The following is a 19,866-nucleotide window of genomic DNA, read 5'->3' as shown; positions in this document are numbered from 1 at the left end:
GGATATTTTGGTTGAGATTTACCCGGACATTATTTCCAGACGTACAGCTATAGAATATACATCGCTTCGTGATCAATTTGATCGCTTATTAACGTTTACTAATACCTAAAGTTGCATTACAAAAGTATTTTGAAGTGTTTTGTGAAAGTTTATCGTCAACTTTTTTAATTTAAAAAAATTACGTTACGTTATAAAGGAAGTGTACCTATGATGAAAATTACAGGCCTCTCTCATCTTTTTAAGTGGGAGAACTTGCACAATTTTAAGTGGGAGAACTTGCACAATTGGTGGCTGACTAAATACTTTTTTGCCCCACTGTACTGTACCAAGATTTTGATTTTTTTTACCGGGATTGCGCAATGAAGTCGAGTACTTATTTCCATTGTGTCTCATATGTTTTGCTTATACTGTTCAATCTGCAGCCAGCTTTGACATTATTTTAAAAGTGGTGATGGTTTGTATGGCTTTGAGTTGATGTGGTAGTTTGTTCCATCCCGGGACCACCCATAAAATGGCATATATATTATTATTATTATATATTATTATTATTATATAACAGCACCGGTATATGACAAGGTCTTCTTACCAGATAGACTATTGTAGTTCATACAGTGAATATTACAGTATCTGCCTCTGGTATTATGTTGTTGGACATATCTAACAAATACAAATAGTTGGATAGTTACCTGGGGGCTTGTTGTTACTCAGCAAGGTGATGTGATGTTGTTACTCAGCAAGGTGATGTGATGATGTTTGTCAGCAAGGTGATGTTGTTACTCAGCAAGGTGATGTGATGATGTTTGTCAGCAAGGTGATGTGATGATGTTTGTCAGCAAGGTGATGTGATGTTGTTTGTCAGCAAGGTGATGTGATGATGTTTGTCAGCAAGGTGATGTGATGATGTTTGTCAGCAAGGTGATGTGATGTTGTTACTCAGCAAGGTGATGTGATGATGTTTGTCAGCAGGTGATGTGATGATGTTTGTCAGCAAGGTGATGTGATGATGTTGTTTGTCAGCAAGGTGATGTGATGTTGTTTGTCAGCAAGGTGATGTGATGTTGTTTGTCAGCAAGGTGATGTGATGATGTTACTGTCAGCAAGGTGATGTGATGATGTTTGTCAGCAAGGTGATGTGATGATGTTTGTCAGCAAGGTGATGTTGATGTCAGCAAGGTGATGTGATGTTGTTTGTCAGCAAGGTGATGTGATGATGTTTGTCAGCAAGGTGATGTGATGATGTTTGTCAGCAAGGTGATGTGATGATGTTTGTCAGCAAGGTGATGTGATGTTTGTCAGCAAGGTGATGTGATGATGTTTGTCAGCAAGGTGATGTGATGTTGTTTGTCAGCAAGGTGATGTGATGATGTTTGTCAGCAAGGTGATGTGATGATGTTTGTCAGCAAGGTGATGTGATGATTGTTTGTCAGCAAGGTGATGTGATGATGTTTGTCAGCAAGGTGATGTGATGATGTTTGTCAGCAAGGTGATGTGATGATGTTACTGTCAGCAAGGTGATGTGATGATGTTTGTCAGCAAGGTGATGTGATGTTGTTTGTCAGCAAGGTGATGTGATGATGTTTGTCAGCAAGGTGATGTGATGATGTTACTCAGCAAGGTGATGTTTGTCAGCAAGGTGATGTGATGATGTTTGTCAGCAAGGTGATGTGATGTTGTTTGTCAGCAAGGTGATGTGATGATGTTTGTCAGCAAGGTGATGTGATGATGTTACTCAGCAAGGTGATGTGATGATGTTTGTCAGCAAGGTGATGTGATGTTGTTTGTCAGCAAGGTGATGTGATGATGTTTCTCAGCTAGGTGATGTGATGATGTTTGTCAGCTAGGTGATGATGATGTTTGTCAACAAGGTTATGTATATGCCATTTAGCAGACGCTTTTATCCAAAGCGACTTACAGTCATTGTCAGCATTCTACGTATGGGTGATGTCAGCAAGGTGATGATCGAACCCACTACCCTGATGTTTGTCAGCACATGTGATGATGTTTGCTCTACAACTGAGCTATGTTTGTCAGAAGGACCATGTGATGTGTTCAACCCTGTAGGTTTTAACCCTGTTCCTGGAGAGATACCCTCCTGTAGGTTTTAACCCTGTTCCTGGAGAGATACCCTGTGTAGGTTTTAACCCTGTTCCTGGAAGATACCCTCCTGTGAGGTTTTAACCCTGTTCCTGGAGAGATGACCCTCCTGTAGGTTTTAACCCTGTTCCTGGTCAGCAACCCTCCTGTGAGGTTTTAACCCTGTTCCTGGAGATACCCTCCTGTAGGTTTTAACCCTGTTCCTGGAGAGATACCCTCCTGTAGGTTTTAACCCTGTTCCTGGAGAGATACCCTCAGCTGATAGGTTTTAACCCTGTTCCTGGAGAGATGTTTGTCACCCTCCTGATGTGATGATGATGTTTGTCAACAAGTAGGTTTTAACCCTGTTCCTGGAGAGATACCCTCCTGTGGTTTTAACTCCAACCCTGTTCCTGGAGAGAGACCCTCCTGTAGGTTTTAACTCCAACCCTGTTCCTGGAGAGATACCCTCCTGTCGGTTTTAACTCCAACCCTGTTCATGGAGAGAGACCTTCCTGTAGGTTTTAACTCCAACCCTGTTCCTGGAGAGATACCCTCCTGTAGGTTTTAACTCCAACCCTGTTCCTGGAGAGAGACCCTCCTGTAGGTTTTAACTCCAACCCTGTTCATGGAGAGATACCTTCCTGTAGGTTTTAACTCCAACCCTGTTCCTGGAGAGATACCCTCCTGTAGGTTTTAACTCCAACCCTGTTCCTGGAGAGAAACCCTCCTGGAGGTTTTCACTCCAACCCTAATCTAACACACCTGATTCTAATAATTACCTGGTTGATAAACTGGAGAGAAAACTCACACGAGGGCAGTTCTCCAGGAAGAGGGTTGGAGAGCCCGGCCATAGATGAACACCAGCTATACATGATATATAGACAGCACACAATGAACCAAAAAAGGGGAAAAGTGCCTTGACTTTCATCAGTAACAACAAACAGACACAAAAATACGCACATATAATAACATAGGCACTACACACACACACAGATTTTGTGTTGTAGATATGTGGTAATACAGTAGTGGCATGAGGGCACACAGTTAATCTGTTGTGAAGTCTGTTGTATTTAAAATTGTAGAACTGCCTTAATTTTGCCGGACCCCAGGAAGAGTAGCTGCTGAGATCCATAATAAATACAAATACAAATCACTGTTCGTAATGGCAGTAGCTGTAATCTCCAATACATCACTGTTCGTAATGGCAGTAGCTGTAATGGTAAGGTTTTAACTCCAACCCTGTTCCTGTAGAGATACCCTCCTGGAGGTTTTCACTCCAACCCTAATCTAACACACCTGATTCTAATAATTACCTGGTTGATAACCTACCTAAGGACCATGTTATGTGATTTTGTTTCTCAGCAAGGTGATGTGATGATGATGTTTGTCAACAAGGTTATGTGATTTTGTTTCTCAGTAAGGTTATGCAATGTGGTTTGTCAGCAAGGTGATGTTGTTTATTGTTGTTTGTTTGTCAGCAAGGTGATGTTGTTTATTGTTGTTTGTTTGTCAGCAAGGTGATGTTGTTTATTGTTGTTTGTTTGTCAGCAAGGTGATGTGTTTCCACCCCTGGTCTGACGTCACACTGCCTCTCATGACGCTTCCTGACATCATCAAAGTGATTGACAAGTGGGCAGAACTGATGGTGGATCTAGGCTCCACCTACCCCTGGGTCCAGGTAAGGTCTGGTCTACAAAGTGACTGAGTAGGAGTGCTGGTCTAGGATCAGGTCCCCCAAGTCCATATCATCTTATTCATTATGATTAAAAAGGGAGAACGGATCAGAGATCAGCACTCCTACTTTGATACATCTGTCTCCAGGTGTTAATCCTGTTATTCCCTTTATGGCTTTCTCACCCTGGGAAGCACGAGGGCAGAGGAGGGTTGCTGTCAACATGGACGGATACAACACAGAGAAGATTCACAGACCATCGGATGTTAAATCCAATTCATTAGTCGTACACATTTTGCAGATGTAATCGCAGGTGAAATGCTTATGTTTCTATCCTCAAGAGGGCAGGATAGCTAACAATACAAAACAATACACACGCATATCAGAACGAGTAGTTATATAGGATGGGTTAGGGTTAGACAGTATAGACAGTAGTTATATATAGGATGGGTTAGGGTTAGACAGTATAGACAGTAGTTATATAGGATGGTGTGTATAGACAGTAGTTATATAGGATGGTGTGTATAGACAGTAGTTATATAGAATGGTGTCTATAGACAGTAGTTATATAGGATGGGTTAGGGTTAGACAGTATAGACAGTAGTTATATAGAATGGTGTGTATAGACAGTAGTTATTTATAGGATGGGTTAGGGTTAGACAGTATAGACAGTAGTTATATAGAATGGTGTGTATAGACAGTAGTTATTTATAGGATGGGTTAGGGTTAGACAGTATAGACAGTAGTTATTTATAGGATGGGTTAGGGTTAGACAGTATAGACAGTAGTTATTTATAGGATGGGTTAGGGTTAGACAGTATAGACAGTAGTTATATAGGATGGTGTGTATAGACAGTAGTTATATAGGATGGTGTGTATAGACAGTGGTTATATAGGATGGTGTGTATAGACAGTAGTTATATAGGATGGTGTGTATAGACAGTGGTTATATAGGATGGTGTGTTTAGACAGTAGTTATATAGGATGGTGTGTATAGACAGTAGTTATATAGGATGGTGTGTATAGACAGTAGTTATATAGGATGGTGTGTATAGACAGTAGTTATATAGGATGGTGTGTATAGACAGTAGTTATATAGGATGGTGTGTATAGACAGTAGTTATATAGGATGGTGTGTATAGACAGTAGTTATATAGGATGGTGTGTATAGACAGTAGTTATATAGGATGGTGTGTATAGACAGTAGTTATATAGGATGGTGTGTATAGACAGTAGTTATATAGGATGGTGTGTATAGACAGCATAGACAGTAGTTATATAGGATGGTGTGTATAGACAGTAGTTATATAGGATGGTGTGTATAGACAGTAGTTATATAGGATGGTGTGTATAGACAGTAGTTATATAGGATGGTGTGTATAGACAGTAGTTATATAGGATGGTGTGTATAGACAGTAGTTATATAGGATGGTGTGTATAGACAGTAGTTATATAGGATGGTGTGTATAGACAGTAGTTATATAGGATGGTGTGTATAGACAGTAGTTATATAGGATGGTGTGTTTTAGACAGTAGTTATATAGGATGGTGTGTATAGACAGTAGTTATATAGATGGTGTGTATTGACAGTATAGACAGTGTTATACAGGATGGTGTGTATAGACAGTAGTTATATAGGATGGTGTGTATAGACAGTAGTTATATAGGATGGTGTGTAAGACAGTAGTTATATAGGATGGTGTGTATAGACAGTAGTTATATAGGATGGTGTGTATAGACAGTAGTTATATAGGATGGTGTGTATAGACAGTAGTTATATAGGATGGTGTGTTTAGACAGTAGTTATATAGGATGGTGTGTATAGACAGTAGTTATATAGGAGGGTGTGTATAGACAGTATAGACAGTAGTTATACAGGACGGTGTGTATAGACAGTAGTTATATAGGGTGGTGTGTTTAGACAGTAGTTATATAGGATGGTGTGTATAGACAGTAGTTATATAGGATGGTGTGTATAGACAGTAGTTATATAGGATGGTGTGTTTAGACAGTAGTTATACAGGACGGTGTGTATAGACAGTATAGACAGTAGTTATACAGGACGGTGTGTATAGACAGTAGTTATATAGGGTGGTGTGTTTAGACAGTAGTTATATAGGATGGTGTGTATAGACAGTAGTTATATAGGATGGTGTGTTTAGACAGTAGTTATACAGGACGGTGTGTATAGACAGTAGTTATATAGGATGGTGTGTTTAGACAGTAGTTATATAGGATGGTGTGTTTAGACAGTAGTTATACAGGACGGTGTGTATAGACAGTATAGACAGTAGTTATACAGGACGGTGTGTATAGACAGTAGTTATATAGGGTGGTGTGTTTAGACAGTAGTTATATAGGATGGTGTGTATAGACAGTAGTTATATAGGATGGTGTGTATAGACAGTAGTTATATAGGATGGTGTGTTTAGACAGTAGTTATATAGGATGGTGTGTTTAGACAATAGTTATATAGGATGGTGTGTTTAGACAGTAGTTATATAGGATGGTGTGTTTAGACAGTAGTTATATAGGATGGTGTGTTTAGACAGTAGTTATATAGGATGGTGTGTTTAGACAGTAGTTATATAGGATGGTGTGTATAGACAGTAGTTATATAGGATGGTGTGTATAGACAGTAGTTATATAGGATGGTGTGTATAGACAGTAGTTATATAGGATGGTGTGTATAGACAGTAGTTATATAGGATGGTGTGTATAGACAGTAGTTATACAGGACGGTGTGTATAGACAGTAGTTATATAGGATGGTGTGTATAGACAGTAGTTATACAGGACGGTGTGTATAGACAGTAGTTATATAGGATGGTGTGTATAGACAGTAGTTATATAGGATGGTGTGTATAGACAGTATAGACAGTAGTTATGTAGGATGGTGTGTATAGACAGTAGTTATATAGGATGGTGTGTATAGACAGTAGTATAGGATGGTGTGTATAGACAGTAGTTATATAGGATGGTGTGTATAGACAGTATAGACAGTAGTTATATAGGATGGTGTGCATAGACAGTATGGACAGTAGTTATAATGGGATGGTGTATATAGACAGTAGTTATACAGGATTAAGTGTATAGACGGTAGTTATTTAGGATGGTGTGTATAGACAGTATAAACAGTAGTTGTATAGGATTGTTTGTATAGAGAGTGGTTATATAGGATGGTGTGTATAGACAGTAGTTATATAGAATGGTATGTAGAGACATAGACAGTAGTTATACAGGATGGTGTGTAGAGAGAGTAGTTATATAGGGTGGTGTGTATAGACAGTAGTTATATAGGATGGTGTGTGGAGACAGTATATAAAGTAGTTATATAAGATGGTGTGTATAGACAGTAGTTATACAGGATGGTGTGTATAGACAGTAGTTATACAGGATGGTGTGTATAGACAGTAGTTAAATAGGATGATGTGTATAGACAGTAGTTAAATAGGATGATGTGTATAGACAGTAGTTATATAGGATGGTGTGTATAGACAGTAGTTATATAGGATGGTGTGTATAGACAGTAGTTATTCAGGATGGTGTGTATAGACAGTAGTTATACAGGATGGTGTGTATAGACAGTAGTTATATAGGATGGTGTGTATAGACAGTAGTTATATAGGATGGTGTGTATAGACAGTATAGACAGTAGTTATATAGGATGGTGTGTATAGACAGTAGTTATATAGGATGGTGTGTATAGACAGTAGTTATATAGGATGGTGTGTATAGACAGTAGTTATATAGGATGGTGTGTATAGACAGTAGTTATATAGGATGGTGTGTTTAGACAGTAGTTATAAAGGGTGGTGTGTAGAGACAATTGTTCTATAGGGTGGTGTGTAGAGACAGTAGTTATATAGGGTGGTGTGTAGAGACAGTTGTTCTATAGGGTGGTGTGTATAGACATTTGTTCTATAGGGTGGTGTGTAGAGACAGTTGTTCTATAGGGTGGTGTGTATAGACATTTGTTCTATAGGGTGGTGTGTATAGACAGTTGTTCTATAGGGTGGTGTGTAGAGACAGTTGTTCTATAGGGTGGTGTGTAGAGACAGTTGTTCTATAGGGTGGTGTGTAGAGACAGTTGTTCTATAGGGTGGTGTGTAGAGACATTTGTTCTATAGGGTGGTGTGTTTAGACAGTTGTTCTATAGGGTGGTGTGTAGAGACAGTTGTTCTATAGGGTGGTGTGTAGAGACAGTTGTTCTATAGGGTGGTGTGTAGAGACAGTTGTTCTATAGGGTGGTGTGTAGAGACAGTTGTTCTATAGGGTGGTGTGTAGAGACAGTTGTTCTATAGGGTGGTGTGTAGAGACAGTTGTTCTATAGGATGGTGTGTAGAGACAGTTGTTATATAGGGTGGTGTGTAGAGACAGTAGTTATATAGGATGGTGTGTAGAGACAGTAGTTATAAAGGGTGGTGTGTATAGACAGTAGTTATATAGGATGGTGTGTATAGACAGTATAGACAGTAGTTATATAGGATGGTGTGCATAGACAGTATGGACAGTAGTTATAATGGGATGGTGTATATAGACAGTAGTTATACAGGATTAAGTGTATAGACGGTAGTTATTTAGGATGGTGTGTATAGACAGTATAAACAGTAGTTGTATAGGATTGTTTGTATAGAGAGTGGTTATATAGGATGGTGTGTATAGACAGTAGTTATATAGAATGGTATGTAGAGACATAGACAGTAGTTATACAGGATGGTGTGTAGAGAGAGTAGTTATATAGGGTGGTGTGTATAGACAGTAGTTATATAGGATGGTGTGTGGAGACAGTATATAAAGTAGTTATATAAGATGGTGTGTATAGACAGTAGTTATACAGGATGGTGTGTATAAACAGTAGTTATACAGGATGGTGTGTATAGACAGTAGTTAAATAGGATGATGTGTATAGACAGTAGTTAAATAGGATGATGTGTATAGACAGTAGTTATATAGGATGGTGTGTATAGACAGTAGTTATATAGGATGGTGTGTATAGACAGTAGTTATTCAGGATGGTGTGTATAGACAGTAGTTATACAGGATGGTGTGTATAGACAGTAGTTATATAGGATGGTGTGTATAGACAGTAGTTATATAGGATGGTGTGTATAGACAGTATAGACAGTAGTTATATAGGATGGTGTGTATAGACAGTAGTTATATAGGATGGTGTGTATAGACAGTAGTTATATAGGATGGTGTGTATAGACAGTAGTTATATAGGATGGTGTGTATAGACAGTAGTTATATAGGATGGTGTGTTTAGACAGTAGTTATAAAGGGTGGTGTGTAGAGACAATTGTTCTATAGGGTGGTGTGTAGAGACAGTAGTTATATAGGGTGGTGTGTAGAGACAGTTGTTCTATAGGGTGGTGTGTATAGACATTTGTTCTATAGGGTGGTGTGTTTAGACAGTTGTTCTATAGGGTGGTGTGTAGAGACAGTTGTTCTATAGGGTGGTGTGTATAGACATTTGTTCTATAGGGTGGTGTGTATAGACAGTTGTTCTATAGGGTGGTGTGTAGAGACAGTTGTTCTATAGGGTGGTGTGTAGAGACAGTTGTTCTATAGGGTGGTGTGTAGAGACAGTTGTTCTATAGGGTGGTGTGTAGAGACATTTGTTCTATAGGGTGGTGTGTTTAGACAGTTGTTCTATAGGGTGGTGTGTAGAGACAGTTGTTCTATAGGGTGGTGTGTAGAGACAGTTGTTCTATAGGGTGGTGTGTAGAGACAGTTGTTCTATAGGGTGGTGTGTAGAGACAGTTGTTCTATAGGGTGGTGTGTAGAGACAGTAGTTCTATAGGGTGGTGTGTAGAGACAGTGTTCTATAGGATGGTGTGTAGAGACAGTTGTTATATAGGGTGGTGTGTAGAGACAGTAGTTATATAGGATGGTGTGTAGAGACAGTAGTTATAAGGGGTGTGTATAGACAGTTGTTATATAGGGTGGTGTGTATAGACAGTAGTTATATAGGGTGGTGTGTATTGACAGTTGTTCTATAGGGTGGTGTGTATTGACAGTTGTTCTATAGGGTGGTGTGTAGAGACAGTTGTTCTATAGGGTGGTGTGTAGAGACAGTTGTTCTATAGGGTGGTGTGTATTGACAGTAGTTATATAGGGTGGTGTGTAGAGACATTTGTTCTATAGGGTGGTGTGTTTAGACAGTTGTTCTATAGGGTGGTGTGTAGAGACAGTTGTTCTATAGGGTGGTGTGTAGAGACAGTTGTTCTATAGGGTGGTGTGTAGAGACAGTTGTTCTATAGGGTGGTGTGTAGAGACATTTGTTCTATAGGGTGGTGTGTTTAGACAGTTGTTCTATAGGGTGGTGTGTAGAGACAGTTGTTCTATAGGGTGGTGTGTAGAGACAGTTGTTCTATAGGGTGGTGTGTAGAGACAGTTGTTCTATAGGGTGGTGTGTAGAGACAGTTGTTCTATAGGGTGGTGTGTAGAGACAGTAGTTATAGGGTGGTGTGTAGAGACAGTTGTTCTATAGGATGGTGTGTAGAGACAGTGTTATATAGGGTGGTGTGTAGAGACAGTAGTTATATAGGATGGTGTGTAGAGACAGTAGTTATAAAGGGTGGTGTGTATAGACAGTAGTTATATAGGATGGTGTGTATAGACAGTATAGACAGTAGTTATATAGGATGGTGTGCATAGACAGTATGGACAGTAGTTATATATGGGATGGTGTGTATAGACAGTAGTTATACAGGATTGTGTATAGACAGTAGTTATTTAGGATGGTGTGTATAGACAGTATAAACAGTAGTTGTATGGATTGTTTGTATAGACAGTGGTTATATAGGATGGTGTGTATAGACAGTAGTTATATAGAATGGTATGTAGAGACATAGACAGTAGTTATACAGGATGGTGTGTTTAGAGAGTAGTTATATAGGGTGGTGTGTATAGACAGTAGTTATATAGGATGGTGTGTAGACAGTATATAAAGTAGTTATATAAGATGGTGTGTATAGACAGTAGTTATACAGGATGGTGTGTATAAACAGTAGTTATACAGGATGGTGTGTATAGACAGTAGTTATATCGGATGGTGTGTATAGACAGTAGTTATATAGGATGGTGTGTAGACAGTAGTTATATAGGATGCTGTGTATAGACAGTAGTATTATATGATGGTGTGTATAGACAGTAGTATTATAGGATGGTGTGTATAGACAGTAGTTATATAGGATGCTGTGTATAGCCAGTAGTTATATAGGATGGTGTGTATAGACAGTAGTTATATAGGATGGTGTGTATAGACAGTATAGACAGTAGTTATATAGGATGGTGTGTATAGACAGTAGTTATATAGGATGGTGTCTATAGACAGTAGTTATATAGGATGGTGTGTATAGACAGTAGTTATATAGGATGGTGTGTATAGACAGTAGTTATATAGGATGGTGTGTTTAGACAGTAGTTATAAAGGGTGGTGTGTAGAGACAATTGTTCTATAGGGTGGTGTGTAGAGACAGTAGTTATATAGGATGGTGTGTAGAGACAGTAGTTCTATAGGGTGGTGTGTATAGACATTTGTTCTATAGGGTGGTGTGTTTAGACAGTAGTTCTATAGGGTGGTGTGTAGAGACAGTTGTTCTATAGGATGGTGTGTATAGACATTTGTTCTATAGGATGGTGTGTATAGACAGTTGTTCTATAGGATGGTGTGTAGAGACAGTTGTTCTATAGGGTGGTGTGTAGAGACAGTTGTTATATAGGGTGGTGTGTAGAGACAGTAGTTCTATAGGGTGGTGTGTAGAGACAGTTGTTCTATAGGGTGGTGTGTAGAGACATTTGTTATATAGGGTGGTGTGTTTAGACAGTTGTTCTATAGGGTGGTGTGTAGAGACAGTTGTTCTATAGGGTGGTGTGTAGAGACAGTTGTTCTATAGGGTGGTGTGTAGAGACAGTTGTTCTATAGGGTGGTGTGTAGAGACAGTTGTTCTATAGGGTGGTGTGTAGAGACAGTTGTTCTATAGGGTGGTGTGTAGAGACAGTTGTTCTATATAGGATGGTGTGTAGAGACAGTTGTTCTATAGGGTGGTGTGTAGAGACAGTTGTTCTATAGGGTGGTGTGTAGAGACAGTTGTTCTATAGGGTGGTGTGTAGAGACAGTTGTTCTATAGGATGGTGTGTAGAGACAGTTGTTATATAGGGTGGTGTGTAGAGACAGTAGTTATATAGGATGGTGTGTAGAGACAGTAGTTATAAAGATGGTGTGTATAGACAGTTGTTATATAGGGTGGTGTGTATAGACAGTAGTTATATAGGGTGGTGTGTATTGACAGTTGTTCTATAGGGTGGTGTGTATTGACAGTTGTTCTATAGGGTGGTGTGTAGAGACAGTTGTTCTATAGGGTGGTGTGTAGAGACAGTTGTTCTATAGGGTGGTGTGTATTGACAGTAGTTATATAGGGTGGTGTGTAGAGACAGTTGTTCTATAGGGTGGTGTGTATAGACAGTTGTTCTATAGGGTGGTGTGTAGAGACAGTTGTTCTATAGGGTGGTGTGTATTGACAGTAGTTATATAGGGTGGTGTGTAGAGACAGTAGTTATATAGGGTGGTGTGTAGAGACAGTTGTTCTATAGGGTGGTGTGTATAGACAGTTGTTCTATAGGGTGGTGTGTAGAGACAGTAGTTATATAGGATGGTGTGTATAGACAGTAGTTATATAGGATGGTGTGTATAGACAGTAGTTATATAGGATGGTGTGTATAGACAGTAGTTATATAGGATGGTGTATATAGACAGTAGTTATATAGGATGGTGTGTATAGACAGTGGTTATATAGGATGGTGTGTATAGACAGTAGTTATATAGGATGGTGTGTATAGACAGTATAGACAGTAGTTATATAGGATGGTGTGCATAGACAGTATGGACAGTAGTTATAATGGGATGGTGTATATAGACAGTAGTTATACAGGATTAAGTGTATAGACGGTAGTTATTTAGGATGGTGTGTATAGACAGTATAAACAGTAGTTGTATAGGATTGTTTGTATAGAGAGTGGTTATATAGGATGGTGTGTATAGACAGTAGTTATATAGAATGGTGTGTAGAGACATAGACAGTAGTTATACAGGATGGTGTGTGGAGACAGTAGTTATATAGAATGGTGTGTAGAGAGAGTAGTTATATAGGGTGGTGTGTATAGACAGTAGTTATATAGGATGGTGTGTATAGACAGTAGTTATACAGGATGGTGTGTATAGACAGTAGTTATACAGGATGGTGTGTATAGACAGTAGTTAAATAGGATGATGTGTATAGACAGTAGTTATATAGGATGGTGTGTATAGACAGTAGTTATATAGGATGGTGTGTATAGACAGTAGTTATTCAGGATGGTGTGTATAGACAGTAGTTATACAGGATGGTGTGTATAGACAGTAGTTATATAGGATGGTGTGTATAGACAGTAGTTATATAGGATGGTGTGTTTAGACAGTAGTTATAAAGGGTGGTGTGTAGAGACAATTGTTCTATAGGGTGGTGTGTAGAGACAGTAGTTATATAGGGTGGTGTGTATAGACAGTATAGACAGTAGTTATATAGGATGGTGTGTATAGACAGTAGTTATATAGGATGGTGTGTATAGACAGTAGTTATATAGGATGGTGTGTATAGACAGTATAGACAGTAGTTATATAGGATGGTGTGTATAGACAGTAGTTATATAGGATGGTGTGTATAGACAGTAGTTATATAGGATGGTGTGTATAGACAGTAGTTATATAGGATGGTGTGTATAGACAGTAGTTATATAGGATGGTGTGTTTAGACAGTAGTTATAAAGGGTGGTGTGTAGAGACAATTGTTCTATAGGGTGGTGTGTAGAGACAGTAGTTATATAGGGTGGTGTGTAGAGACAGTTGTTCTATAGGGTGGTGTGTAGAGACAGTTGTTCTATAGGGTGGTGTGTAGAGACAGTTGTTCTATAGGGTGGTGTGTATAGACATTTGTTCTATAGGGTGGTGTGTATTGACAGTTGTTCTATAGGGTGGTGTGTAGAGACATTTGTTCTATAGGGTGGTGTGTTTAGACAGTTGTTCTATAGGGTGGTGTGTAGAGACAGTTGTTCTATAGGGTGGTGTGTAGAGACAGTAGTTATATAGGGTGGTGTGTAGAGACAGTTGTTCTATAGGGTGGTGTGTAGAGACAGTTGTTATATAGGGTGGTGTGTAGAGACAGTTGTTCTATAGGGTGGTGTGTAGAGACATTTGTTCTATAGGGTGGTGTGTATAGACAGTTGTTCTATAGGATGGTGTGTTTAGACAGTTGTTCTATAGGGTGGTGTGTAGAGACAGTTGTTCTATAGGGTGGTGTGTAGAGACAGTTGTTCTATAGGGATGGTGTGTAGAGACAGTTGTTCTATAGGGTGGTGTGTAGAGACAGTTGTTCTATAGGGTGGTGTGTAGAGACAGTTGTTCTATAGGGTGGTGTGTTTAGACAGTTGTTCTATAGGGTGGTGTGTAGAGACAGTTGTTCTATAGGATGGTGTGTAGAGACAGTTGTTCTATAGGATGGTGTGTAGAGACAGTTGTTATATAGGGTGGTGTGTAGAGACAGTAGTTATATAGGATGGTGTGTAGAGACAGTAGTTATAAAGGGTGGTGTGTATAGACAGTTGTTATATAGGGTGGTGTGTATAGACAGTAGTTTTATAGGGTGGTGTGTATTGACAGTTGTTCTATAGGGTGGTGTGTATTGACAGTTGTTCTATAGGGTGGTGTGTAGAGACAGTTGTTCTATAGGGTGGTGTGTAGAGACAGTAGTTATATAGGGTGGTGTGTAGAGACAGTTGTTCTATAGGGTGGTGTGTAGAGACAGTTGTTCTATAGGGTGGTGTGTAGAGACAGTAGTTATATAGGATGGTGTGTAGAGACAGTAGTTATATAGGATGGTGTGTATAGACAGTAGTTATACAGAATGGTGTGTATAGACAGTAGTTATACAGAATGGTGTGTATAGACAGTAGTTATATAGGATGGTGTGTATAGACAGTAGTTATATAGGATGGTGTGTATAGACAGTAGTTATATAGGATGGTGTGTATAGACAGTAGTTATATAGGATGGTGTGTATAGACAGTAGTTATATAGGATGGTGTGTTTAGACAGTAGTTATAAAGGGTGGTGTGTAGAGACAATTGTTCTATAGGGTGGTGTGTAGAGACAGTAGTTATATAGGGTGGTGTGTAGAGACAGTTGTTCTATAGGGTGGTGTGTATAGACATTTGTTCTATAGGGTGGTGTGTAGAGACAGTTGTTCTATAGGGTGGTGTGTAGAGACAGTTGTTCTATAGGGTGGTGTGTAGAGACAGTTGTTCTATAGGGTGGTGTGTAGAGACAGTTGTTCTATAGGGTGGTGTGTAGAGACAGTTGTTCTATAGGGTGGTGTGTAGAGACAGTTGTTCTATAGGATGGTGTGTAGAGACAGTTGTTATATAGGGTGGTGTGTAGAGACAGTAGTTATATAGGATGGTGTGTAGAGACAGTAGTTATAAAGGGTGGTGTGTATAGACAGTTGTTATATAGGGTGGTGTGTATAGACAGTAGTTATATAGGGTGGTGTGTATTGACAGTTGTTCTATAGGGTGGTGTGTATTGACAGTTGTTCTATAGGGTGGTGTGTAGAGACAGTTGTTCTATAGGGTGGTGTGTAGAGACAGTTGTTCTATAGGGTGGTGTGTATTGACAGTAGTTATATAGGGTGGTGTGTAGAGACAGTAGTTATATAGGGTGGTGTGTAGAGACAGTTGTTCTATAGGGTGGTGTGTATAGACAGTTGTTCTATAGGGTGGTGTGTAGAGACAGTTGTTCTATAGGGTGGTGTGTATTGACAGTAGTTATATAGGGTGGTGTGTAGAGACAGTAGTTATATAGGGTGGTGTGTAGAGACAGTTGTTCTATAGGGTGGTGTGTATAGACAGTTGTTCTATAGGATGGTGTGTAGAGACAGTAGTTATATAGGATGGTGTGTATAGACAGTAGTTATATAGGATGGTGTGTATAGACAGTAGTTATATAGGATGGTGTGTATAGACAGTAGTTATATAGGATGGTGTATATAGACAGTAGTTATATAGGATGGTGTGTATAGACAGTGGTTATATAGGATGGTGTGTATAGACAGTAGTTATATAGGATGGTGTGTATAGACAGTAGTTATATAGGATGGTGTGTATAGACAGTAGTTATATAGGATGGTGTGTATAGACAGTAGTTATACAGGACGGTGTGTATAGACAGTAGTTATATAGGATGGTGTGTATAGACAGTAGTTATACAGGACGGTGTGTATAGACAGTAGTTATATAGGATGGTGTGTATAGACAGTAGTTATATAGGATGGTGTGTATAGACAGTAGTTATATAGGATGGTGTGTATAGACAGTAGTTATATATCATGGTGTGCATAGACAGTATGGACAGTAGTTATAATGGGATGGTGTATATAGACAGTAGTTATACAGGATTAAGTGTATAGACGGTAGTTATTTAGGATGGTGTGTATAGACAGTATAAACAGTAGTTGTATAGGATTGTTTGTATAGAGAGTGGTTATATAGGATGGTGTGTATAGACAGTAGTTATATAGAATGGTGTGTAGAGACATAGACAGTATATACAGGATGGTGTGTGGAGACAGTAGTTATATAGAATGGTGTGTAGACAGTAGTTATATAGGGTGGTGTGTATAGACAGTAGTTATATAGGATGGTGTGTATAGACAGTAGTTATACAGGATGGTGTGTATAGACAGTAGTTATACAGGATGGTGTGTATAGACAGTAGTTAAATAGGATGATGTGTATAGACAGTAGTTATATAGGATGGTGTGTATAGACAGTAGTTATATAGGATGGTGTGTATAGACAGTAGTTATTCAGGATGGTGTGTATAGACAGTAGTTATACAGGATGGTGTGTATAGACAGTAGTTATATAGGATGGTGTGTATAGACAGTAGTTATATAGGATGGTGTGTATAGACAGTAGTTATATAGGATGGTGTGTATAGACAGTAGTTATATAGGATGGTGTGTATAGACAGTAGTTATATAGGATGGTGTGTATAGACAGTATAGACAGTAGTTATATAGGATGGTGTGTATAGACAGTAGTTATATAGGATGGTGTGTATAGACAGTAGTTATATAGGATGGTGTGTATAGACAGTATAGACAGTAGTTATATAGGATGGTGTGTATAGACAGTAGTTATATAGGATGGTGTGTATAGACAGTAGTTATATAGGATGGTGTGTATAGACAGTAGTTATATAGGATGGTGTGTATAGACAGTAGTTATATAGGATGGTGTGTATAGACAGTAGTTATAAAGGGTGGTGTGTAGAGACAATTGTTCTATAGGGTGGTGTGTAGAGACAGTAGTTATATAGGGTGGTGTGTAGAGACAGTTGTTCTATAGGATGGTGTGTAGAGACAGTTGTTCTATAGGGTGGTGTGTAGAGACAGTTGTTCTATAGGGTGGTGTGTATAGACATTTGTTCTATAGGATGGTGTGTATTGACAGTTGTTCTATAGGGTGGTGTGTAGAGACATTTGTTCTATAGGATGGTGTGTTTAGACAGTTGTTCTATAGGGTGGTGTGTAGAGACAGTTGTTCTATAGGGTGGTGTGTAGAGACAGTAGTTATATAGGGTGGTGTGTAGAGACAGTTGTTCTATAGGGTGGTGTGTAGAGACAGTTGTTCTATAGGGTGGTGTGTAGAGACAGTTGTTCTATAGGGTGGTGTGTAGAGACATTTGTTCTATAGGGTGGTGTGTATAGACAGTTGTTCTATAGGGTGGTGTGTATAGACAGTTGTTCTATAGGGTGGTGTGTAGAGACAGTTGTTCTATAGGGTGGTGTGTAGAGACAGTTGTTCTATAGGGTGGTGTGTAGAGACAGTTGTTCTATAGGGTGGTGTGTAGAGACAGTTGTTCTATAGGGTGGTGTGTAGAGACAGTTGTTCTATAGGGTGGTGTGTTTAGACAGTTGTTCTATAGGGTGGTGTGTAGAGACAGTTGTTCTATAGGATGGTGTGTAGAGACAGTTGTTCTATAGGATGGTGTGTAGAGACAGTTGTTATATAGGGTGGTGTGTATAGACAGTTGTTATATAGGGTGGTGTGTATAGACAGTAGTTATATAGGGTGGTGTGTATTGACAGTTGTTCTATAGGGTGGTGTGTAGAGACAGTAGTTATATAGGATGGTGTGTAGAGACAGTAGTTATAAAGGGTGGTGTGTATAGACAGTTGTTATATAGGGTGGTGTGTATAGACAGTAGTTATATAGGGTGGTGTGTATTGACAGTTGTTCTATAGGGTGGTGTGTATTGACAGTTGTTCTATAGGGTGGTGTGTAGAGACAGTTGTTCTATAGGGTGGTGTGTAGAGACAGTAGTTATATAGGGTGGTGTGTAGAGACAGTTGTTCTATAGGGTGGTGTGTAGAGACAGTTGTTCTATAGGGTGGTGTGTATTGACAGTTGTTCTATAGGGTGGTGTGTAGAGACAGTAGTTATATAGGGTGGTGTGTAGAGACAGTTGTTCTATAGGGTGGTGTGTAGAGACAGTTGTTCTATAGGATGGTGTGTAGAGACAGTAGTTATATAGGATGGTGTGTAGAGACAGTAGTTATATAGGATGGTGTGTATAGACAGTAGTTATACAGAATGGTGTGTATAGACAGTAGTTATACAGAATGGTGTGTATAGACAGTAGTTATATAGGATGGTGTGTATAGACAGTAGTTAGGATGGTGTGTATAGACAGTAGTTATATAGGATGGTGTGTATAGACAGTAGTTATATAGGATGGTGTGTATAGACAGTAGTTATATAGGATGGTGTGTTTAGACAGTAGTTATAAAGGGTGGTGTGTAGAGACAATTGTTCTATAGGGTGGTGTGTAGAGACAGTAGTTATATAGGGTGGTGTGTAGAGACAGTTGTTCTATAGGGTGGTGTGTAGAGACAGTTGTTCTATAGGGTGGTGTGTAGAGACATTTGTTCTATAGGGTGGTGTGTTTAGACAGTTGTTCTATAGGGTGGTGTGTAGAGACAGTTGTTCTATAGGGTGGTGTGTAGAGACAGTTGTTCTATAGGGTGGTGTGTAGAGACATTTGTTCTATAGGGTGGTGTGTTTAGACAGTTGTTCTATAGGGTGGTGTGTAGAGACAGTTGTTCTATAGGGTGGTGTGTAGAGACAGTTGTTCTATAGGGTGGTGTGTAGAGACAGTTGTTCTATAGGGTGGTGTGTAGAGACAGTTGTTCTATAGGGTGGTGTGTAGAGACAGTTGTTCTATAGGATGGTGTGTAGAGACAGTTGTTATATAGGGTGGTGTGTAGAGACAGTAGTTATATAGGATGGTGTGTAGAGACAGTAGTTATAAAGGGTGGTGTGTAGAGACAGTAGTTATATAGGGTGGTGTGTATTGACAGTTGTTCTATAGGGTGGTGTGTAGAGACAGTAGTTCTATAGGGTGGTGTGTATTGACAGTTGTTCTATAGGGTGGTGTGTAGAGACAGTTGTTATATAGGGTGGTGTGTATAGACAGTAGTTATATAGGGTGGTGTGTATTGACAGTTGTTCTATAGGGTGGTGTGTATTGACAGTTGTTCTATAGGGTGGTGTGTAGAGACAGTTGTTCTATAGGGTGGTGTGTAGAGACAGTTGTTCTATAGGGTGGTGTGTATTGACAGTAGTTATATAGGGTGGTGTGTAGAGACAGTAGTTATATAGGGTGGTGTGTAGAGACAGTTGTTCTATAGGGTGGTGTGTAGAGACAGTTGTTCTATAGGGTGGTGTGTAGAGACAGTTGTTCTATAGGATGGTGTGTAGAGACAGTTGTTATATAGGGTGGTGTGTAGAGACAGTAGTTATATAGGATGGTGTGTAGAGACAGTAGTTATAAAGGGTGGTGTGTATAGACAGTTGTTATATAGGGTGGTGTGTATAGACAGTAGTTATATAGGGTGGTGTGTATTGACAGTTGTTCTATAGGGTGGTGTGTATTGACAGTTGTTCTATAGGGGTGGTGTGTAGAGACAGTTGTTCTATAGGGTGGTGTGTAGAGACAGTTGTTCTATAGGGTGG

The 19,866-nt window shown here is 39.2% G+C and overlaps 1 protein-coding gene across 1 annotated transcript in view; it reads left to right on the top strand.

The window, feature by feature from the left end:
- Positions 1-19,866, top strand: part of galt (galactose-1-phosphate uridylyltransferase) — a 189,401-nt gene that overhangs the window by 17,711 nt on the left and 151,824 nt on the right. The window contains exon 4 of the mRNA XM_052517206.1: positions 3,625-3,754. Coding sequence (XP_052373166.1) covers positions 3,625-3,754 — 130 coding nt within the window. The remainder of the gene's footprint in view (positions 1-3,624; positions 3,755-19,866) is intronic.

This window comes from Oncorhynchus keta, unplaced genomic scaffold (assembly GCF_023373465.1).
Source record: "Oncorhynchus keta strain PuntledgeMale-10-30-2019 unplaced genomic scaffold, Oket_V2 Un_scaffold_6055_pilon_pilon, whole genome shotgun sequence".
Classification (NCBI taxonomy): Eukaryota; Metazoa; Chordata; class Actinopteri; order Salmoniformes; family Salmonidae; genus Oncorhynchus; species Oncorhynchus keta.
The sequence above is the reverse complement of the archived record's forward strand: the minus strand, read 5'-3'. Positions and strand labels throughout refer to the sequence as shown.